The sequence below is a fragment of the Oryctolagus cuniculus genome, chromosome 9 (assembly GCF_964237555.1).
Source record: "Oryctolagus cuniculus chromosome 9, mOryCun1.1, whole genome shotgun sequence".
Classification (NCBI taxonomy): Eukaryota; Metazoa; Chordata; class Mammalia; order Lagomorpha; family Leporidae; genus Oryctolagus; species Oryctolagus cuniculus.
The window spans coordinates 94,483,414-94,502,355 of record NC_091440.1 but is presented as its reverse complement, the minus strand read 5'-3'; the positions used below and the strand labels follow the sequence as shown (position 1 = coordinate 94,502,355).

At 48.4% G+C, this 18,942-nt stretch overlaps 1 protein-coding gene across 1 annotated transcript in view; it reads left to right on the top strand.

The window, feature by feature from the left end:
* Positions 1-16,189, top strand: part of MIPEP (mitochondrial intermediate peptidase) — a 172,125-nt gene extending 155,936 nt beyond the window's left edge. Inside the window, exon 19 of the mRNA XM_002712797.5 lies at positions 15,931-16,189. Coding sequence (XP_002712843.2) covers positions 15,931-16,028 — 98 coding nt within the window. The 3' untranslated portion in view covers positions 16,029-16,189. The remainder of the gene's footprint in view (positions 1-15,930) is intronic.
* The last annotated feature ends 2,753 nt before the right edge of the window (positions 16,190-18,942 follow it).

Here is an 18,942-nt window from a genome sequence, read left to right as displayed (position 1 = left end):
TAAGGAATTAGCATAGCCAAGCCTGATTTTCTTTTTTTACTTAATAGTTCATCTGTACATTAAAGTTTTTTATGGAATAATCCCTCCTTAATCTCATAGTTTACACATCTCAAATATTTGAATAGCATTATCAAGTTCTTTTTCTAACCCATCACTTGAGTGAAAGTATGTCAGGTAACTGGAGTTTAATTTCGTGCTCTCCTTCGCTTCAGGACTGAATGTGTGTTTGGTTTGCTTAAGCTGCAGGGTCAGGAGGAAGGCCAACCCCCACTTACATTTTCCCTTCAGGCAGTTTAAACAAAACCAAGCTTTGAAAAATTCTTAAACTCTTTAAGTTACACACTCACAATAATAGGAATTTCAACACTAGATTTGGTTTTGTCTTCCTCTCCACGCACATGCATTTCACATGAGGGTAGGGATTTTATTAAAATGCTGCAGTAGCCTTTGTTTCTAGTACTTTATGTTGAGTGTTCTCTAGTGGCCGACTTCTACGACTTGTATATTTCTAGAGTTGATTGTACAGGAGGGAGTTGAAGTAGTAGCAACAATGAGAGTAAGAATAATGTGTGTAGCTAAAAGCATTTGTTGAGTGCTTTTGATGTGCCAAGTCCTATGCGTGTGTCTACTTTAATTCTTGAAATAGTCCAAGGGTTGCTTAAGTAGCTTGCTTCCCTGAGGTCAGCCAGTGGCAAGAGTGAAGAAAGGATTCAGGTTGAGGCACTCTGACTCATCTTGTATGGGCGGGTAATTCCTTATGCTTCTCTTTCATGTTACAGTGGGAAGCTTGGAAATAGGTAGCATGTGTTTTTCCACCATGTTTTTCCTGTGCTCCTTTATAATATTTGACGTCTGGGTTGCCTCATCAAGAAAACGCTGATGCTCCAAGATGATGATGTTGGGGCTAACACTGTGGCACAGTGGATTAAGCCCCCACCTGCAGTGCCAGCATCCCATATGGGTGCTGGTTCGAATCCCAACTGCTCCCCTTCCAATCCAGCTCCCTGCTAACGAGCCTGGGAAGGGACTGGAAGATGGCCCAAGTGCTTGGGCCCCTGCACCCACATGGGAGACCTGGAGGAAGCTCCTGGTTCCTGGCTTTGACCTGGACCAGCCCTGGTCATTGCGGCCATTTGGGGAGTGAACGAGCAGATGGAAGATATCTGTCTCTCTGTGCGCCTCTCTGTCTCTCTCTGTAATTCTGACTTTCAAATAAATAAGTATTAAAAAAAAAAGAGAGAGAGATGGTGTTGTTGAGCCCTCAGCAGAGTAAGGTGGGGTGGGGCAGATCTGCGGCATGCATGTGCTAGCCAGAACTGAGAGAGCCCCCTTGCGCTGTGAGTGGTTTTACAGCACAGTAGGATGCGTACAGTGTCAGCGCACGAGAGCGTGCACGCAGAGCTTGTTGGTGCTTTGCGTTATCCTCATTGGCAGGCATCTGTTTCTCTTCCCTGGCGTAACAGGAATAAACAGGGCAAGCGTGCCCTGGGCTCAGAGGTAGAGTTTAGTAGCTCGAGGATTACGGCATCGTTTCAATAACAGAGGTAAATGGCAACCCGGAATACTAGCCAAGTAAATAGAATCCCTAATCTCTGGTTTGTTTAGACACTCAGCCAGCCTAGCCTCTGAAATAGCTGAGGGCTTTTAGGAAGAAAGACATGGAAGAGAGCACCTGCGTTCTCAGGCTGAGACCTCCCTTTAGTAAATGCACTGATATTTTAAGAGGGCGTGTGCGTGTTTACTGTGTGGGTGTGTGTTTAAGGAAGACATTGAACTTCAAAAGGCAAAATGCTGTGTAACCCAGAAATGTGAATGGAATGATTAGCTCCGATGATGACATTAAACTCGCGTGTGAACAGCGCGCCTGTGGGGCCATGCTTGCCGGCTCAGGCCCGCACGCGTCTCCCATCAGCCCACAGGTACAGGCGCTTATCTCCACAGCCCCCAATGCTGCTGCCATCCCCGCCTGGGCAGCGCCGGAGTTCTTCAGTTCAAAGGGAGACAGGAATTTCACTTTGTTACTGCGAATCTGATTTTCCCAGGAACTGATTGTAGATAGTGGGAGTTCCCCTTCAGAGAAAGGTGTGGGCCAAGCACAGCCCTGGAGCAGAGAAGACTTCAAAGTCCAGAAGGTGAGCCAGACAGTTGCCCCAGGCCCGGGCGAGACGGATCTGGAATGAGACCTCTGATCTCAGAAAATTCACTTAGGATTTTCAAACTGCCACAGCAGCCTTTGTAGCTGTAATTCTCAGGCAGTCTGAACTGAGTTTGGCACATATAATTATTTCAGCATAAAAAAGAGCCTTTAACTATTGTGGAGGATTCTTTGTAGTGCTGTTAGGACTACTCAGACCTTGTTTATATCCAGGCCGTATCTGGTGATAATCCGCCTCTCTGTACACCCCAGTTAGTGTGTTTGGTGGCAGACGACAGGGTAGCACAGGCAGCCGCACATCTGGGCAAGTCACAGGCGCTAGCATTGTGCATTTTTTTTTTAATTATTTATTTGAAAGTCAAGAGTTACAGAGAAAGGAGAGACAGAGAAGAGATCATCCACCCGTTGGTTCATTCCCTAGATTGCCACAACGGTCAGGGTTGGGCCACTCAGAACCCAGGAGCCTGGAGCTTCATTTGTGACTCCCAGGTTGGGGGCTGGGTGGGTGGGCCCAAACACTGTCCATCTTTTACTGCTTTCCCAGGCCATTAGCAGGGAGTTGGATTGGAGGTGGAGCAGCCAGGACATGAACTGGCACCTGTATGGAGTGCCAGCATGGTAGGTGGCAGCTTTACCCACTACGCCAGCCCCTAGTATCATATTTTTGATCTCTTCTTTTATTATTATTATTATTTTTTAATTTGTTAATGTTTTTGAAGCTTTTTTTTTTTAAAGATTTGTTTATTTACTTGAAAGAGTTACATAGAGAAGGAGAGGCAGAGGGAGAAGGAAGGAGAGAGAGAGAGGTCTTCCATCCGCTGGTTCACTCCCCAATTGTCCGTGATAGCTGGAGCTGCGCTGATCTGAAGCCAGGAGCCAGGCACTTGGGCCATCTTCTGCTTTCCCAGGCCATAGCAGAGAGCTGGATGGGAAGTGGAGCAGCCAGGACTTGAACCAGCTTTTACCTGCTACACCACCGTGCCGGCCCCCTTTTTTTATTATTATAAAAGTACCAGAGTACTTCAGAAAGAAAATTGAAAATTGAATTACAAGAAAAGTTTATCTTATTTTGCCACCAAAGTAATTTGAAATATATGCATAGTGGCCAGCACCGCGGATCAATAGGCTAATCCTCTACCTGTGGCGCCGGCACCCCGGGTTCTAGTACCGGTTGGGGCTCCAGATTCTGTCCCGGTTGCTCCTCTTCCAGTCCAGCTCTCTGCCGTGGCCTGGGAAGTGCAGTGGAGGATGGCCCAAGTGCTTGGGCCCTGCACTCGCAGGACCAGGAGAAGCACCTGGCTCCTGGCTTCGGATCAGCGCGGTGTGCTGGCCGCAGCGGCCATTGGGGGGTAAACCAACAGAAGGAAGACCTTTCTCTCTGTCTCTCTCTCTCACTGTCCACTCTGCCTGTCAAAAAAAAAAAAAAAAAAAAAAAGTGCACTGATCCTGGTTACATCTTCTGTTTCCCGTAGTAGATAAGCAGTTATCCGATAAAGCACAGACGGCACAAAGTAGAAAAAGGAATGCAGTGACTCATGAGCTGTATGATTTGCTTGTGATTGTGAGTTTTAGGATAGTATCCTGCATACTTAATTGTAGACCACAGTTTGCAATTCAACTTGTGCAAAAATAATAAGCAACCTCATGCTTCAACTCGTGAACCAAGAAGGAGATTGTCATAAGCCTGTGGGTCTGGTGGTCTTTTTTGCCAGTCAGGAAGCAGCTCTCTGTGTCACACACACTGTCAGATCCTCGTGGCAGCCTAGCAAGGCAGAATGACAGGAACTTCCCAGGCTGCAGTAAACTCTAATGTCTTACTTTTTCTCGGATTTCTTCTAGCAGAAACAAGGCACAGGGAAGTGACGGTGAAAGAATTTATTTTTCTTCGCCGCTCCTCCTTGGCACCGCTTCCAAGGAAGACTTTTGTACAGTCAGAAGGAGAGAATTAGACCAAAATTTTAAATACGAAGAGCTATGAGAAGGACTAGCATTTGGTGTAGGGGTTAAGATCCCCACATCCCGTATCAGAGTGCCTCGGATCAGATTCCGCCTCCGCTTTCCATGCAGCTTCCTGGTAGTGCTCACTCTGGGAGGCAACAGATGATGGCTCAGCTACATGAGTCCTGCCCTTCAAATAAACATAAATAAATAAACTTGATAATGATAATGATGTAATAAAGATGCCCACATCCCATATTGAAGGTCCTGGGTTTGATACTCAGTGGCTCTGATTCCAGCTTCCTGCTAATGCACACTCTGGAAGACAGCCGTGATGGTTTAAGTGATTGGGTTCCTGCCAACCACGTAAGAGACGTGGGCCCAGCCTCTGCCGTTGTGGGCATTTGGGGAGTGAACCAGCAGAAGAGAGTGCTCTTTCTCTCTGCCTCTCAAAAAAAGATAAACAGAAAACTATTCAGTCCAGATAATGTTCCATTCAGCCCCACATTTAAACCTGCATGGTCTCTGCGGCGGCTGGAGAACCACGGGGGAGTTCCGCTGCTGGCTTTCCCAGCTGGGCTGTTGTCCCCAGACCTTCCCTTGAGAGCCTGAAGCTCCTCTCCGTTCACCAGACTGTCCCCTAAACAAGTGATGCCTGTAGGCCTTAAATGTAAACCTGGTCCTGGGAACTTACTTTAAAATAAGTACAGTGCTAAGGCTGAAATATAAGAATGCAGTTGGCTTTTAGCTTTGATTTTAAAGAACCAGTGTGCTGTGTGACCTGGCCGTCCTGGCCTGCAACACTAGCCACTCCCGGTGGGTGTTGGTCTTTGTCATCTGGAGGCACTCAGGTAGCCTCAGACACACACGCCGCCCTCCATGAACTTCCTCACACCTTCAAAACCCACAGGCAAGGGCCTTTCCTTCCCTGACTGCAAAGGAAAGAACCGGTTCCAGGACCCCCAGCACTCCCCAGCAGGCTCTGCTGCAGTGAGCTGTCCTCGCCCTCACTTTGGCCAGCACCACCCCTGGGAGCTTGGGGAGGAGCAGTAGACAATCCAGCTTGCTCTTGTATGACCCCGACTTTATAAATCAGAAGAAAGATGGGGTCGTTTGAATGGGGCTGGGGGGAAGGAAGCCTCCTTGTAAGTGTAAACCCTGGGTCTACCAAGCAGGTCCTTAAAAATGTCCATGTCCCCCAGCCATCGTGGCATTCCTTCTGACAAATTGTGAACTCATCGCTTTTGGTCAGCTGGGAGTGTGTTGGGAAGAAAGAGAAGTCTGGCTTGCTAAAGCAAAAGTGGCAGATTTTGGAATGATACAGAGGAGGCCACGGAATCTCTGAGAGACTTGAGAACAAGGCCCCGGGGGTTGTGTTTGTGAAGACATCGGTGCCGGGAGGGCAGGTCCAGGCATCTTCAAAGCTCTCCTTATTCTGCTCAAGACTCTGATTTTGGGGCTGGTGTTTGGCGTGGTGATTAAGCTCTCACTTGGGACCCCTGCATCCAGTATCCCAGCCCTGCTCCCAATTCCAGCTTCTTGCTAATGCACACCCTTGAAGGCAGCAGGGGATGGTCAAGTAGTTGTGTCCTTGCCACCCATGCAGGAGACCTGAATTGAGTTTAGGCCCTTGCTTCAACCTGGCCCATATCCTGCTGCTGGGGACTTTGGGAGAGTGAACCAGTGGGTGGAGATCTCTGTCCCTGCCTTTCAAATAAATAAGTAAAAACTGAAATTAAAACCCATTCCCGGGGCTGGCATCATGGTACAGCGGGTTAAGCCACTGCCTAGGAGGCTGGCATCCCATAAGGGTGCTGTTTTTCATCCCAGCTGCTCCACTTCCAATCCAGCTCACTGCTCATGTCCTGGGAGAAGCAGTGGAAGATGACCCAAGTGTTTGGGTCCCTGCACCCAAGTGGGAGACCCTGATGAAGCTCTATGCTCCTGGCTTCAGCCTGGTTGACCCCTGGCCTTTGCCACCATAAAGGGAGTGAACCAACAGATGGAAGATCTCTGCTTCTGTCTCTCTCTCTCTCTCTCTAGTTCTGAATTTCAAATAAATAAATAAATCTTTAAACAAGCAAACACCTCGCATTCCTGGAAGAGCACGTGTGGCCAGCCTCGTGCAGCAAGGGGAAGGCTGGGGGGCGCTCAACAGAGGCTTCCATCGGGCTGTGTTGATGGACTGCAGCAGGTGCTATCCTTTGGGACGAGGCGCATTTTTGCCCTGGGACCTGTCCTACGTGCAGTAGGCAAGTTTCACCAAACACCACTGGTTGCGCTCCCTAATGGAGCAACCAAGAAGGTCTTCAGACGTTGTCAGATGTCCCCAAAGCCACTGCTCCAAAGCAGAATCATTACTCCAACCAGAGGGGAATGGGTGCTGGGCAGCACAAACAAGTACCTGTCTACTGAGTCTTCCCCCTGTCGCCCTGTCTGGCCTGGTCCTCTTCCTAGTAGTGATCCAGCCCCCAGCCTGTGGGCATCCAGCTCTGGACTCTCACAGATAGCCTGCTCCTGACAAAAGAATCGAGACATCTCCCGAGCAGCGTCCCAGCTGCCTGGCCATCACTCCGCCTCCATTATATGTTGTTCTATGTGAACCAAATTGCATTTCCATGGCTTTCTCCCCAGCCAGCAAACCTCCTGGGACTAGAGAGGCTGTCTCCCTCTATCCGTGTGCCTGCTATTTCCAACACACCGTGTGGAGCACACGGCTGGAGCTGATGTTAGTTTTTTATTGTTTTATTTTAAAAGATGTATTTATTTAGTTGAAAGAGTTACAGAGAGAGAGAGGGAGATACAGAGAATCTTCCATCTGCTGGTTCGGATTGGAAGTGGAGCAACCAGAACACAAACCCTTTCTCCTCAGGATCGCTGCCAGGCAGACCCCAGAGAGCAGGGCCCCCGCACTCGCCCAGAGCGCCAGTGCCCACCACACTGCTCCCTGGTCTTCCCCTCATGGGCCCCTCTCAGCTGCTGCCTGACTGAGCTTTCCTCACAAGAGTCAATAACTGGTAAACACAGAACACTGTTTTCCAGGGTGTTCCTAGCAACCCACACATACCCTGCTTCTGAATTCTTTTTTTTTTTTTTTCTTTCTTTCTTTATTTTTTTTTGACAGGCAGAGTGGACAGTGAGAGAGAGAGACAGAGAGAAAGGTCTTCCTTTTGCCGTTGGTTCACCCTCCAATGGCCGCCGCGGTTGGCGCGCTGCGGCCAGCGCACCGCGCTGATCCGATGGCAGGAGCCAGGAGCCAGGTGCTTTTCCTGGTCTCCCATGGGGTGCAGGGCCCAAGCACCTGGGCCATCCTCCACTGCACTCCCTGGCCACAGCAGAGGGCTGGCCTGGAAGAGGGGCAACCGGGACAGAATCCGGCGCCCCGACCGGGACTAGAACCCGGTGTGCCGGCGCCGCTAGGCGGAGGATTAGCCTAGTGAGCCGCGGCGCCGGCCCTGAATTCTTTAAAATAATGCTAGGGCTGGCATGGCGATGCAGTGCCAGTATCCCATGTGGGCACTAGTTCAAGTCCACGCTGCTCCACTTCCCATCCGACTCCCTGCTAATGACCCGGAAAAGCAGTGTAGGATGGCCCAGGTGCTTAGGCCTCTGCCACCCACATGGGAGACGCGGATGAAGCTCCTGGCTCCTGACTTCAGCTGGCTCAGAACTGGCTATTGAAGCCATCTGGGGAATGAACCAGCAGATGGAAGATCTCTCTGTCTGTCTCTCCTCTCTCTCAGTACCTATGATTTTTGAAATCAGTAAATCAATATTTAAAAATAAAAATGCTGCTCTGAGCTCCCATACATAATGCTCCCGGCTGGAGACTTCTTTTTTATTAATTAATTGTTATCTGTTTGGGAATCAGCATTAGCATTAGAGAACTCTCATCTACTGATTCACTAATTGTACACAATAGCCAGGACTGGGCCAGACCAAAGCTAGGAGTCTGGAATGCAATCCAGGTCTCCCATGTGGGTGGTGAGCACTCAACTTCTTGAGCCATCACTGCTGACTCCCAAGGTGTGCATTAGCAGGAAGCTGGAGTCAGGAGCCAGAGCTGAGCACAGAACCCAGGTGCTCCAGTGTGGCACATGGGTATCTGAATTGGTAGGCAAATAAATGTTGTGCCACTCCCAGTTCCTGAGTGAGTGGGTCTGGGATAAGGATCAAGAATTTACACTTTTAGCAGATTCCCAAGTGACACCCATGACATTGGCCTACATTTTCTGGCCCAGCAAATCATTATTTCTGTCAGTAATATTTATATGTAACAGCTTCCTATTACTGATGGTCTTTTTTTTTTTTTTTTTTTTTTGCTACAAGCCGCAAATTTACATTAGGCACTTGAGGTATAGATAAGGATGAGTGAATGAATGAATCAATGAATGGGAAAATACATACAAATGTTTTGTTTATGATTCCTTCATTTGGTCTTTTTTTTTTTTTAAGATTTATTTATTTATTAGAGAGGCAGAAGCAGAGAGAGAGAGAGAGAGAGAGAGAATCTTCATCCGCTGGTTCACTCCCCTGAAGGCTGCAATGGCTGGAGCTGGCCCAATCTGAAGCCAGGAGCCAGGAGCTTCTTCTGGGTCTCCCACGTGGGTGCAGGGGCCAAAGGACTTGGGCCATCTTCTACTGCTTTCCCAGACCACAGCAGAGAGCTGGATCAGAAGTGGAGCAGCTGGGACTTGAACCAGCATCCATATAGGATGGTGGCCCTGCAGGTAGCAGCTTTACCTGCTACGCCACAGTGCTAGCCCCCTTCATTTGTTCTTCCATGGCCTCCACTAAACTTTGATCCATCTCAACCAGTTTAATTTTATTGGGCACACTCAGTTGGTCTTAAGCAGTATATGAAATTTCATAGATTACTTAACAGTGATGCAAGCTGTAACTATTTTACTTCTCATTCAAAGCTTAGAATAATGCTAATGCTTTTTCATTCCTCAGTGATCACCTGTGCTCTCTAAATTAAATGATACATGAAGCATTTCACACCAGGAACTGGTTAAAGGGAGCCTGAACAAGATTCTGCCCTCAAGATTGGCTTAGAGGCGTAGGCAGAGGCCAGCCCGTTGCTCTCAGTCACATTTTCATGTAACTGTGTTGGTTCTACATCCAAGAGGCCATCCAAGGGGTGCAAGGGTTCAGGCCACGAGTATGCTAATTTTGAAATGAAGATCTGATTGGATTTTTGGCTGTTATATGGATTTTATATCTGTTACATGTTGCAAAATAACAGGTTGTGGTCTCGCAGCTTTATGAACATTTTAAATTTGTCCTAGAGCTGACAGTTTGTCCTTAGTGAAGCATAGTTAGGGCTTCTGTGTGCAAAGGGGTTAGCACAGAGGTGTGGAGGCCACCCAAAACAAGTGCAACATTCCTGGGCACCTTGTTCTCCCAGCGTCAGGCCAAGGCAAGCACTAAGTATTTTGAGCCTGCCGCCCTGGTGCCTGTGCCTGAGTGCCTGTCTAGTCCCAGTCATACAGCGGGGCAGAGGCCGCCACGTTTGCTAGTGCTGTGCTGTGCCTGCTCGTGCAGTGCGCTGCGTGGCTTGGAAATGGAATTGCCCAAAAAGCAAGGGATGATTTGACTCCGTCTACAAGGCAGCAAGGGACACTGGGTAAGTTGAATACATACGGTCACAGGTGGCATCAGGCAGTGGGGAGACTTTGTAAAGAATTTCTCCACATATTTAAGCTTGTCGCATTGAGAATGCTAAATGTGGACCTTTTATCGTAGAGAGGTTCAGGGCATGAGGCGATGCGGCCTAGTGCTGTAGGAGCATGCGCCCTGGAACCAGACTGCTAGGGCTACAGCAGAACAAACGCAGGAGTCTTGCCACCTCCTTTGCTTCTGTACTCTGATTTGTGAGACTGGTCCCTCACAAGTGTGTTTTAAGAAACAGATGGGTTAACACTCTCAGCACGATGTCCAGCACTCGGTAACTGTTCCATGAAATGGCTGTCATCATTTGTTAGTGGTGCAAATGGTGGTCCCTCCCATGGACACTCTCTAGTTGAAAGGTAGAGAGACACAGATTTCCCATCTGCTGGTTCACTCCTGCAAAGGCCCAGAAGAACCAGAAATGAGCCAGGCTGAAGCCAGAAGCTGGGAACTCAATCTAGGTCTTCTACATGGTAGCAGGGACCCAACCGCTTGAGCTGTCACCACTGGCTCCCAGGGTACACATCAGCAGGAAGCTAGACTCAGAAGTGGAGCCAGGACTGGAACCCAAGCACTGGAGTATGGGGTGCATGCGTCTCTAGCAGCCTCTTAACCACGAGCTAAATACCCTCCCCCTGTGAGCTCTTTCCAGCCTGGCTGTCTGGGCCAGGTCCTGCACGCTAGCTCTGACTTCTCCTGTGTCCAGCTCCACACCACATGGGAGTCACACGGGAGTCAGTGTGGTTGGGGCGACTCTCCTACCTCCAGAGTCAGCCTTGGAATCCTTTTGATAATCGTAATTTATTTTAGTCAGGCTTGGAGTAATTGCCCTCATACTTCAAGGTTATGAAACATTCTAGTTTGAGCAGAGCAGAAGGAAAAATGTTCTGGCTTGTTCCATCTTTTATTAGCCCATTTGCCCCTTAGGTAAAATGAGGAGAAAAATAAATTAAATCATCATTATTTAACTGCTCATTATGTATTTTCTACCCCACTTAGTAGGACAAACAGATGAAAACCAGCTACTTGATTTCTTTCTTACAAATTTGTATGTGCCATTTGTGTCCTAATGCAATTTTGTGGTTTTTTTTTATATATCACATATATTTTATTGTCTATTTTTCTATCATTGACACTTGTCTCTTTTTAGTTGTTAGAATGTTTGAGACTTTTGGCAAAAGTCCATCCATTTTCCCTCCTAACTTCGGTGATTTGTCTCCTCCACCCACTTACGATGCTACAGCACCAACCTGTTTCCAGGACCTCCTAGGAAAGTACTAGTCTAATTGTCACCCTTCTAAAGTTAACACTTGAAGACAGAAGGGACATCTTTGTCAGCTTTAACAAAAAGAAACCAAAGTATTCTCGGAATTTTTTGACTGTACACACAGAGAAAAGCCAAGTTCAATTTTTCTTATTTGTGGAGCTGCCTGAAACAGCGGGTTTTTCTTTTGCTTCTCTGTGCCGTGATTAGTTCATGTTGACACTCGCAAAACACTTAACCCTATTTATAGGGAGAGGCTCCCGGAACAGCGTGCCCGGGCCCCCTCTCCCCAGTAGCTGTTCTTTCTTCCTTCGGGTCCGGGTTTTTCCTTGTGCACCTCCATCTTACGCAGTCACAGTACAGAGTGAGTTATCAAACCATTCCACTCTAAGATTTTATTCAAAAAGACCGTGAGTACATTTTTCTTTTGTTGCCACCATCTGTGTTCTCTGAGGATTCAGGCATGGTTTTAGATGAGCAGTTGGAGCAGGATGCGTGCTGGTTAGCTCTGAGGAGAGAATAAGGGCACATTTGGACAGTTTGTTGAGTTGAATTGAACCACTTCAAAGGAACAGGATGGCCAGCCATCCTGGGATAGATTGGGTCTGAATCAGTGGTTTTACCTTCTGATGTTTCCAGTCATGTAATTACAGAAAGATTTCAAGTATTAAAGGGGGGAAAATGGTGTCACATTTGATTGAGAGTCATATTGAAATATTTTCCCTACAAGTATTCTCTGCATCGAGAAACCTGACACTTAAGAAATGTGTAAAACCGGCTTTAGGATTTGAGTGAGTCCGCTTGAGTAATAACGTTACAGAGGGAGGAGGAACAGAGAGATTTCCCTTCCTCTGGTGTGCTCCCAAGTGTCCACAACATCCAGAGCTGAGCTAGGCCAAAGTGAGAAAGCCAGGAGCTCCATCCGGGTCTCCCACTGGGGAGCAGGGGCCCAAGCACTTAAGCCACCTTCTGCTGCTTTTCCTGGGCCATTAGCAGGGAGCTGGATTGGAAGTGGAGCAGCCGGGACTTAAGCCACATGGGATGCCAGCATTGGAGGCACAACGCTGGCCCCCCATGTGAAGTTTCAAAATCCATGATATGACTTACATGGGTTGTCTGTTCCTTTTTGTTGCTGAGTAATATTCCATTACATAACGTATCAGTATGTTTATCTGTATCCAGTCGCTGGGAACTTGTGTTATTTGTAAGTAGGGGTTGTTTAAATCCTTTCTCTTCTGTTATATGGAGTGAAATTGCAGGATTATGGGGAAGGTATGCGTTATAAGAAACTGCCACACCCTTTTCCAGAGTGACTGTATCACTTTACCTCCACCACAAATGTATGATGATTTAGGTTGCCCACAGCCTTGTCAGTCTTTTTAACTTCAGCCATCCTGGTGGATGTTTAATAGTATCTCATTGTGATTTTAGTTTCTGTTTCCTGATGACTAATGATAGCAATTATCTTCTCAGTGCCTATTCATTATATCTGCTTGTTTGGATATCGTATTTTATGAAAAGTCTGACCTTGTGCACAGACAAATCTTTTCTCCATTTATAATTCCTGAAAGTCTTCTTACGATGAGTTGAAAGACTTGTTGATCTACTCCGGATACAAGTTCATGGGAAATGTATGTTGTGTGATTGTTTCCTCTACTCTTTCATTTACCTTTTCACTGTCCTAATAGTTTTTTTTTTTTTTTTTTTTTTGGACAGGCAGAGTGGACAGTGAGAGAGACAGAGAGAAAGGTCTTCCTTTTGCCATTGGTTCACCCTCCAATGGCCGCAGCAGCCGGCGCGCTGCGGCCGGCGCACCGCGCTGATCCGATGGCAGGAGCCAGGTACTTCTCCTGGTCTCCCATGGGGTGCAGGGCCCAAGCACTTGGGCCATCCTCCACTGCACTCCCGGGCCACAGCAGAGAGCTGGCCTGGAAGAGGGGCAACCGGGACAGAATCCAGCGCCCCGACCGGGACTAGAACCCGGTGTGCCGGCGCCACAAGGCAGAGGATTAGCCTAGTGAGCCGCGGCGCCGGCCCCTAATAGTTTCTTATAAAGAGTAGACTTTTTTTTTTTTTTTTTTTTTGACAGTGTTAGAGAGAGACAAAGAGAAAGGTCTTCCTTCTGTTGGTTTACCCCCAAATGGCTGCTACGGCCGGCACGCTGCGCTGATCCGAAGCCAGGAATCAGGAGCTTCCTCCTGGTCTCCCATGCAGGTGCAGGGCCCAAGCACTTGGGCCATCCTCCACTGCCTTTGCAGGCCACAGCAGAGAGCTGGACTGGAAGAGGAGCAACCGGGACAGAATCTGGCGCCCCAACAAGGACTAGAACCCAGGGTGCCGTACTGACTTTTTTTCCTTTTATGGTTAATCCTTTCTTTGTTCAGAGAAACATTTGGCGGCCTGCACTGTGTGCAGCCGGTTAAGCTGCTGCCTACTAAGCCGGCAGCCCATATACAGGAGCCATTTCAAGTGCTTGCCACTCTGCTAATGCACCTGGGAAAGCACCAGAAGATGGCCTAGTGCTTGGGCCTGTGCCACCCACGTGGCACCTACGTGGCACCCATGTGGGCTCCTGGCTTCAACCTGGCCCAGCCCTAGCCGTTGCGGCCATTTGGGGAGTAAACCAGTGAATGGAAGATGTCTTTCTCTCTCCGTCTCTCCCCCTTCTGTCATTCTGCCTTTCAAATAAATAAATAAGTCTTTTAAAAGGAGGGGGAAGGGCAGGGAGGCAGGAGGGAGGGAAGTTGGGAAGCAAGTTAGTTTTGCCTACCTCAAGCTCACAAAGACACGCTGTGTTTCCTTCCAGACATGTCATGATTTTAACTTTTACAGTGCGGTGTGTAAATGTCTCAAGTTAGCTTTTATGTGTGGCATGAGTAGGGGTCATGGTGGTTTTTTCCACCCTGTAGGGATGTGCAGGTCCACACAGTGTACGTTTGTGGTCAGGTCCTTCTCACCTCACACTGTGACTTAGCCTGCCCAGCTTTGTAGGCTCATGAACTGGCCTGATGCTCGCACGCAGCAAATAATCAATACATGTTCACTGGTTGCATTAAAGATTTAGAGAATGATGGAGGATCTGGCAGTCTCCCAGCATCCTGATGTTGGGTGCAGTTTTATACCAGGCATGCCTCACATTAAGCCAACCCATAAAACCTGTTCAGCCTGCGAGGTCGCATCCCCTGCTGAGAGAACACAGGTTGAAGCAACAAGGTCGATTGCCTGAATCTTTGCCTGTGGCTGCTTTGGAGTGAAGAATGGAGATAAGTTCAGCTTTCTGTTGAATTGTTAGTGTATGCTGGACATGGAGCCTCATCACTTTCTCCTACTTCTTGTTCTGTCTTCATAACAATCTTGTATATTAGATGAGGAAATTTGAATAGTAGGCTTTTTTAAAAAAAGATGTATTTATTTAATTATTCAAAAGTCAGAGTTACAGAGAAAGAGAAATTTTCCATCTGCTGGTCCACTCCACAGATGGCCACAATGACCAGGGCTGGGCCAGGCTGAAGCCTGGAGTTTCATCCAGGTTTCCTATGGGTGGCAGGGACCTCAGCATCTGATCATCTTCTGCTGCCTTCCCAGGTGCATTGGTGGGGAGCTGGGTTGGAAATGGAACAGCTGGGACACAAATCAGTGCCCATGTGGGATGCCAGTGTTGTAGGGGCAGCTTTACTTGCTACTCCACACTGGAAACCCCCTGTTTAAAAAATATGTATTTATTTGAAAGAGAGACATATGCAGAAACTTTTAAAGTGATTTCTACATTGCCCAGTTAGCAAGTGTGCAGAGCTACGCATTCTCTAAAACAGGGAAATCTGGAGGGAAGCCAGTAACTTCACCCTGATGTATTTCTGCAAAAGAATTAGCACATGATTGATTTTTACTTATTTATTTATTTGAGAAGTAGAGTTACAGACAGTGAGAGGGAAAGACAGAAAGGTCTTCCTTCCCGTTGGATCACTCTCCAAATGGCCACAACTGCTGGAGCTGTGCCAGTCCAAAGCCAGGAGCCAGGTGCTTCCTCCTGGTCTCCCATGCGGGTGCAGGGGCCCAAGGACTTGGGCCATCTTCTACTCTTTCACCAAGCCATAGCAGAGAGCTGGATTGGAAGAGGAGCAGCCAGGACTAGAACCGTCACCCATATGGGATGCTGGGCTGCAGGCAGAGGATTAACCTATTGTGCCATAGCGCCGGCCCCATGATTGATTTTAAGTACATAGAACTTGATAATAAAATTTGATAAGTAGGCCAGTGTGGTGGCTCACTAGGCTAATCCTCCACCTGCGGCGCTGGCACCCCAGGTTCTAGTCCCAGTCGGGGCGCTGGATTCTGTCCCAGTTGCTCCTCTTCCAGCCAGCTCTCTGCTGTGGCCTGCAAAGGCAGTGGAGGATGGCCCAAGTGCTTGGGCCCTGCACCTGCATGGGAGACCAGGAGGAAGCACCTGGCTCTTGGCTTCGGATCAGCGCAGCGCACTGGCCATAGCGGCCATTTGGAGGGTGAACCAACAGAAAAAGGAAGACCTCTCTCTCTCTCTCTCTCTCACTAACTCTGCCTGTCCAAAAAATATATATATATATATATATTTGATAAGTAATTTAACTTCAACACTCTGAATCATTCCAAAATGAGTCTTCTAGCATCACTCCAAGTAGACAGTCATATCTGCAGTAATAATAAGAAAGAAGCCCTTGGGAAGTATGCATGGCCTGAATCTATAAACTGTGGATTGGCTAGAAAAACGCCTGAAAGTTCCAAGCAGCTCCAGGGCCCTCCACTGCCCCTGACCACCCAGGGCCTGATGTCGGACAGCTGGCAGGCTCGGCGCGCCCTCGGCCCGCACTCAGCACTCAGCACACCCCTCTGCCCGCCCCCTCATCTGACCTGTCCTCTCTTGCAGGTCTGCTTCAGAAGTGTCCTTCCGTCGATGACTTTGTGAGCGCCCTCGTCTCTGACCTGGATCTGGACTTTGAAACCTTCCTCATGGATTCTAAATAATGGAAACGCTCAGATCTTCCAGACCAAGAGCCTGTGGATACTAACTTTGTTACAAATGCAATAGCTGCAAAAATTAGTTTCTGAGTTCAATACTCATTTGTGTAATAACTTTTGAAAAGGTCTTAAACTGATGGGACTTGGAATAAATGATTTGTTCTGACGATGCTGGCTTTTCACCTGCTTGACAAAATTTTGAGCCCAGGAGACTCCTCAGTGAGCTGGCGACAGCTGCGCTGCGCGCCAAGTGGCACCTGCAGGACGCAGGCGTGGCCTTCATATAGCCACACTCCCCCTGGGCCATCACTGCTCTCTGTGGATCGCTAGCAGTTAGAGACTTAATTAAAAGCAAAATTAATTTAGGCCAGTTGGAAGCAGTCTTCAGAAAGATTACACACATAGTTCTTTTAAGAATGGTTACCATTTCCTGAGACCTGTTAGGCTTTGAAAATGCACTTTGGTCAGTTCCAACAACAACTGGGAAATGGAGCGTGGCTCTCTGATTGTGTTTGTGTTGCTTTTCATGCACTACACAGAGAGAACTTGAACGTGTACTTCTCCAGCAGCGACAGTGAGGAAGTGACATGCCAGGGCCAAGCAACTGGTAGGTAAGAAGCCTGGGATTCGGAGCACGGCTGTCTTCGTGCAGATCCCAGCTGCTTTACGCTAGTGCGTACTGCACCGTAGTTGGTTAATAAAGAGTTCACGACAGCTGCAAGCAGCCTCTTGCGGCTTCTCCCTGAGTTAGCAGTGGTGAAGCACAAAGGAAGGATTCGGAATCCCCCGAACCTGAACATGTAGTCCGCTAGCCACAGGATCTGGGGGAATTTCTCTAAGCCCAGAAACAGGTGGCGCTGGGTGGAGAGGCAGAGGCCACCGATCCTTCCTCCTTCCTCACCTCCTGGCCTCACTAAGAAATCCAGGTGCACACCAGCCAGCAGGCAGAGCGGCCGGCAGCCGCCAAGTGGGGCTTCCATTGCCCCCTCTTGCCACCACTCCCCATTCGAACGAACAAATCTGTGTGAACACTTGGGAACTGCCACTCACAGAGCACCTGGGCAGGAGGAGGGTGAGGCTGGCCGCGGCATCCCCTCCACACCACAGCAGAGTTGACGGGAGAAGGTTGGGGCGGAAGTGAGGTCAGCAACACAAAGCCCCCCCACCCCCGCCCCCCAGTGCCAGTGCCCAGGGACGCATTGAGCTGTTTCTGTGTTCTTGTTTTTTTTTTGTTGATTTTTTTTTTCAATTCTAAAGAAAATTTGCTGATGAAAACAAATTCAGAAAGTGTCTCTGGGTCATTCAAAGAACAGTTTTGAACATTGAAAAACTTGACATCGACACCCAAGGTTTGGCCTGATTGGTTCAAAGCAGTTGAGATACCATATTAACATCCGAAGAGCAGGACACCTATTTAAGCCTTCTCCAGTTTATGCAGGAAGTTCTTACACGTTATCTCCCTGTGTGCAGTGACACACAGTGACATAAGCCAGGCAGACAGGCGTGGGGACTGGCCCAGCACCACAGAACTGGTCACGGGCAGGGACGGGCAGGAGCTGGCTCCCTGCACTCCTCACCCGCTGTCCTCAGGAGATGGAGCACGCATGACGCAGGCTCCGGGGTGTCCGCTCAGTGCTGACTGGGTTACTGAGTGCCACGTGACCCACACAAGCCACGTGCCCTTCTGCAGTTCGCCGTCTTTTTGCCTGGGAAGACCGGTGTCCATGGACAGACAGCAGATGAGAAAGCACAGTGTGATGTTAGCACATCAGACTGGCAGAGATGAGGGCTTGGATCTAGGCGGGGTTGGAGTGGAGGAAGGAGAGGCAGTGCACAGACATTCTGGACTATCCCTTGGGCAGTTGCATCTTTTCAGTAAGGTCATCCAGCAACTGTGAACTGTTCTCCGGAGATGTTTTCTGTCATCTCTGTAACAAGAACTTTATCCGGTGCCTTGCTGATACCCAGCCATATAATTTCATTGCATGGCCACAGGCGCTGTGCTTTTGTCCTCGTAGCAGTCCTTTGGGTGAATGCAATGATCATTAGGGAGATGTTGGGCAAGGTCATAGAAAAGCCAGCTAAAACGTGTGTGTGTCTTTACCTCTAACGGCTAGGAATCCCGTTCAGGAGGAGCAAGCCATAAGCAAATCTTGAAATAAATGGTAGCAGTGAGTTGGAAAACTGACTCAAAAGGCCATCAGTGTGGTTAATTCAACTTGGCAAGGTACAAAGTTTTAACTTGCTTGAATTTGAAACCATTCAGTTTTTTTATGATACAAAATAACAAAGGACTCAGGACTACAAAGGTGTCTAATATCCAAAAGCTCCAGGACATACATGTATCTGCTACATAAATGTAAAATGCATTTGACTTTGGGAGGCTCCAAAATTGTAGATGGAAAGTTGCAGACCCAACATCGTGCCATGTGCGAGGTCAGCTGGCATGCTGATTTTTTAGAACCTTGGTCCTAATCCAGATGTCTTTCAGGCTGTCTATATTACCTGTCTTAAAACACATGAACTTCCTCCTCTAAAACCAAACAGCCTTTATCCCAAATGTTCCTCCTGAGTCAGTGTCTTGGTCCGCAGCTTCACACCCATCCCGTCCCGATTGTTCCAGCAGAAATTCCAGAGGAGTGGGTCGCACCTCACCCTGCCACGCTCACCTTGTTCCTGACCTGTGTGTCTCAGCGTGCATGTCTTCCTCCTTGTGGTTTCCTTCTTGCCAAATTCAGTCACCAGATGCATCCTAGATAATCCAGAAAAGCCTCCTGTGTGATCTGGCATAAAGTGCTGAGGCACGAGGGAGTGAAAGGGGGAACCATCAGGAGACCCTGAGTGGACAGGCTTGAGCCATGAAAGGAACTGAATGTTTGGAGCCTAATTCTCTTGGAAACCTTGTCAAACTCTGTCAGAG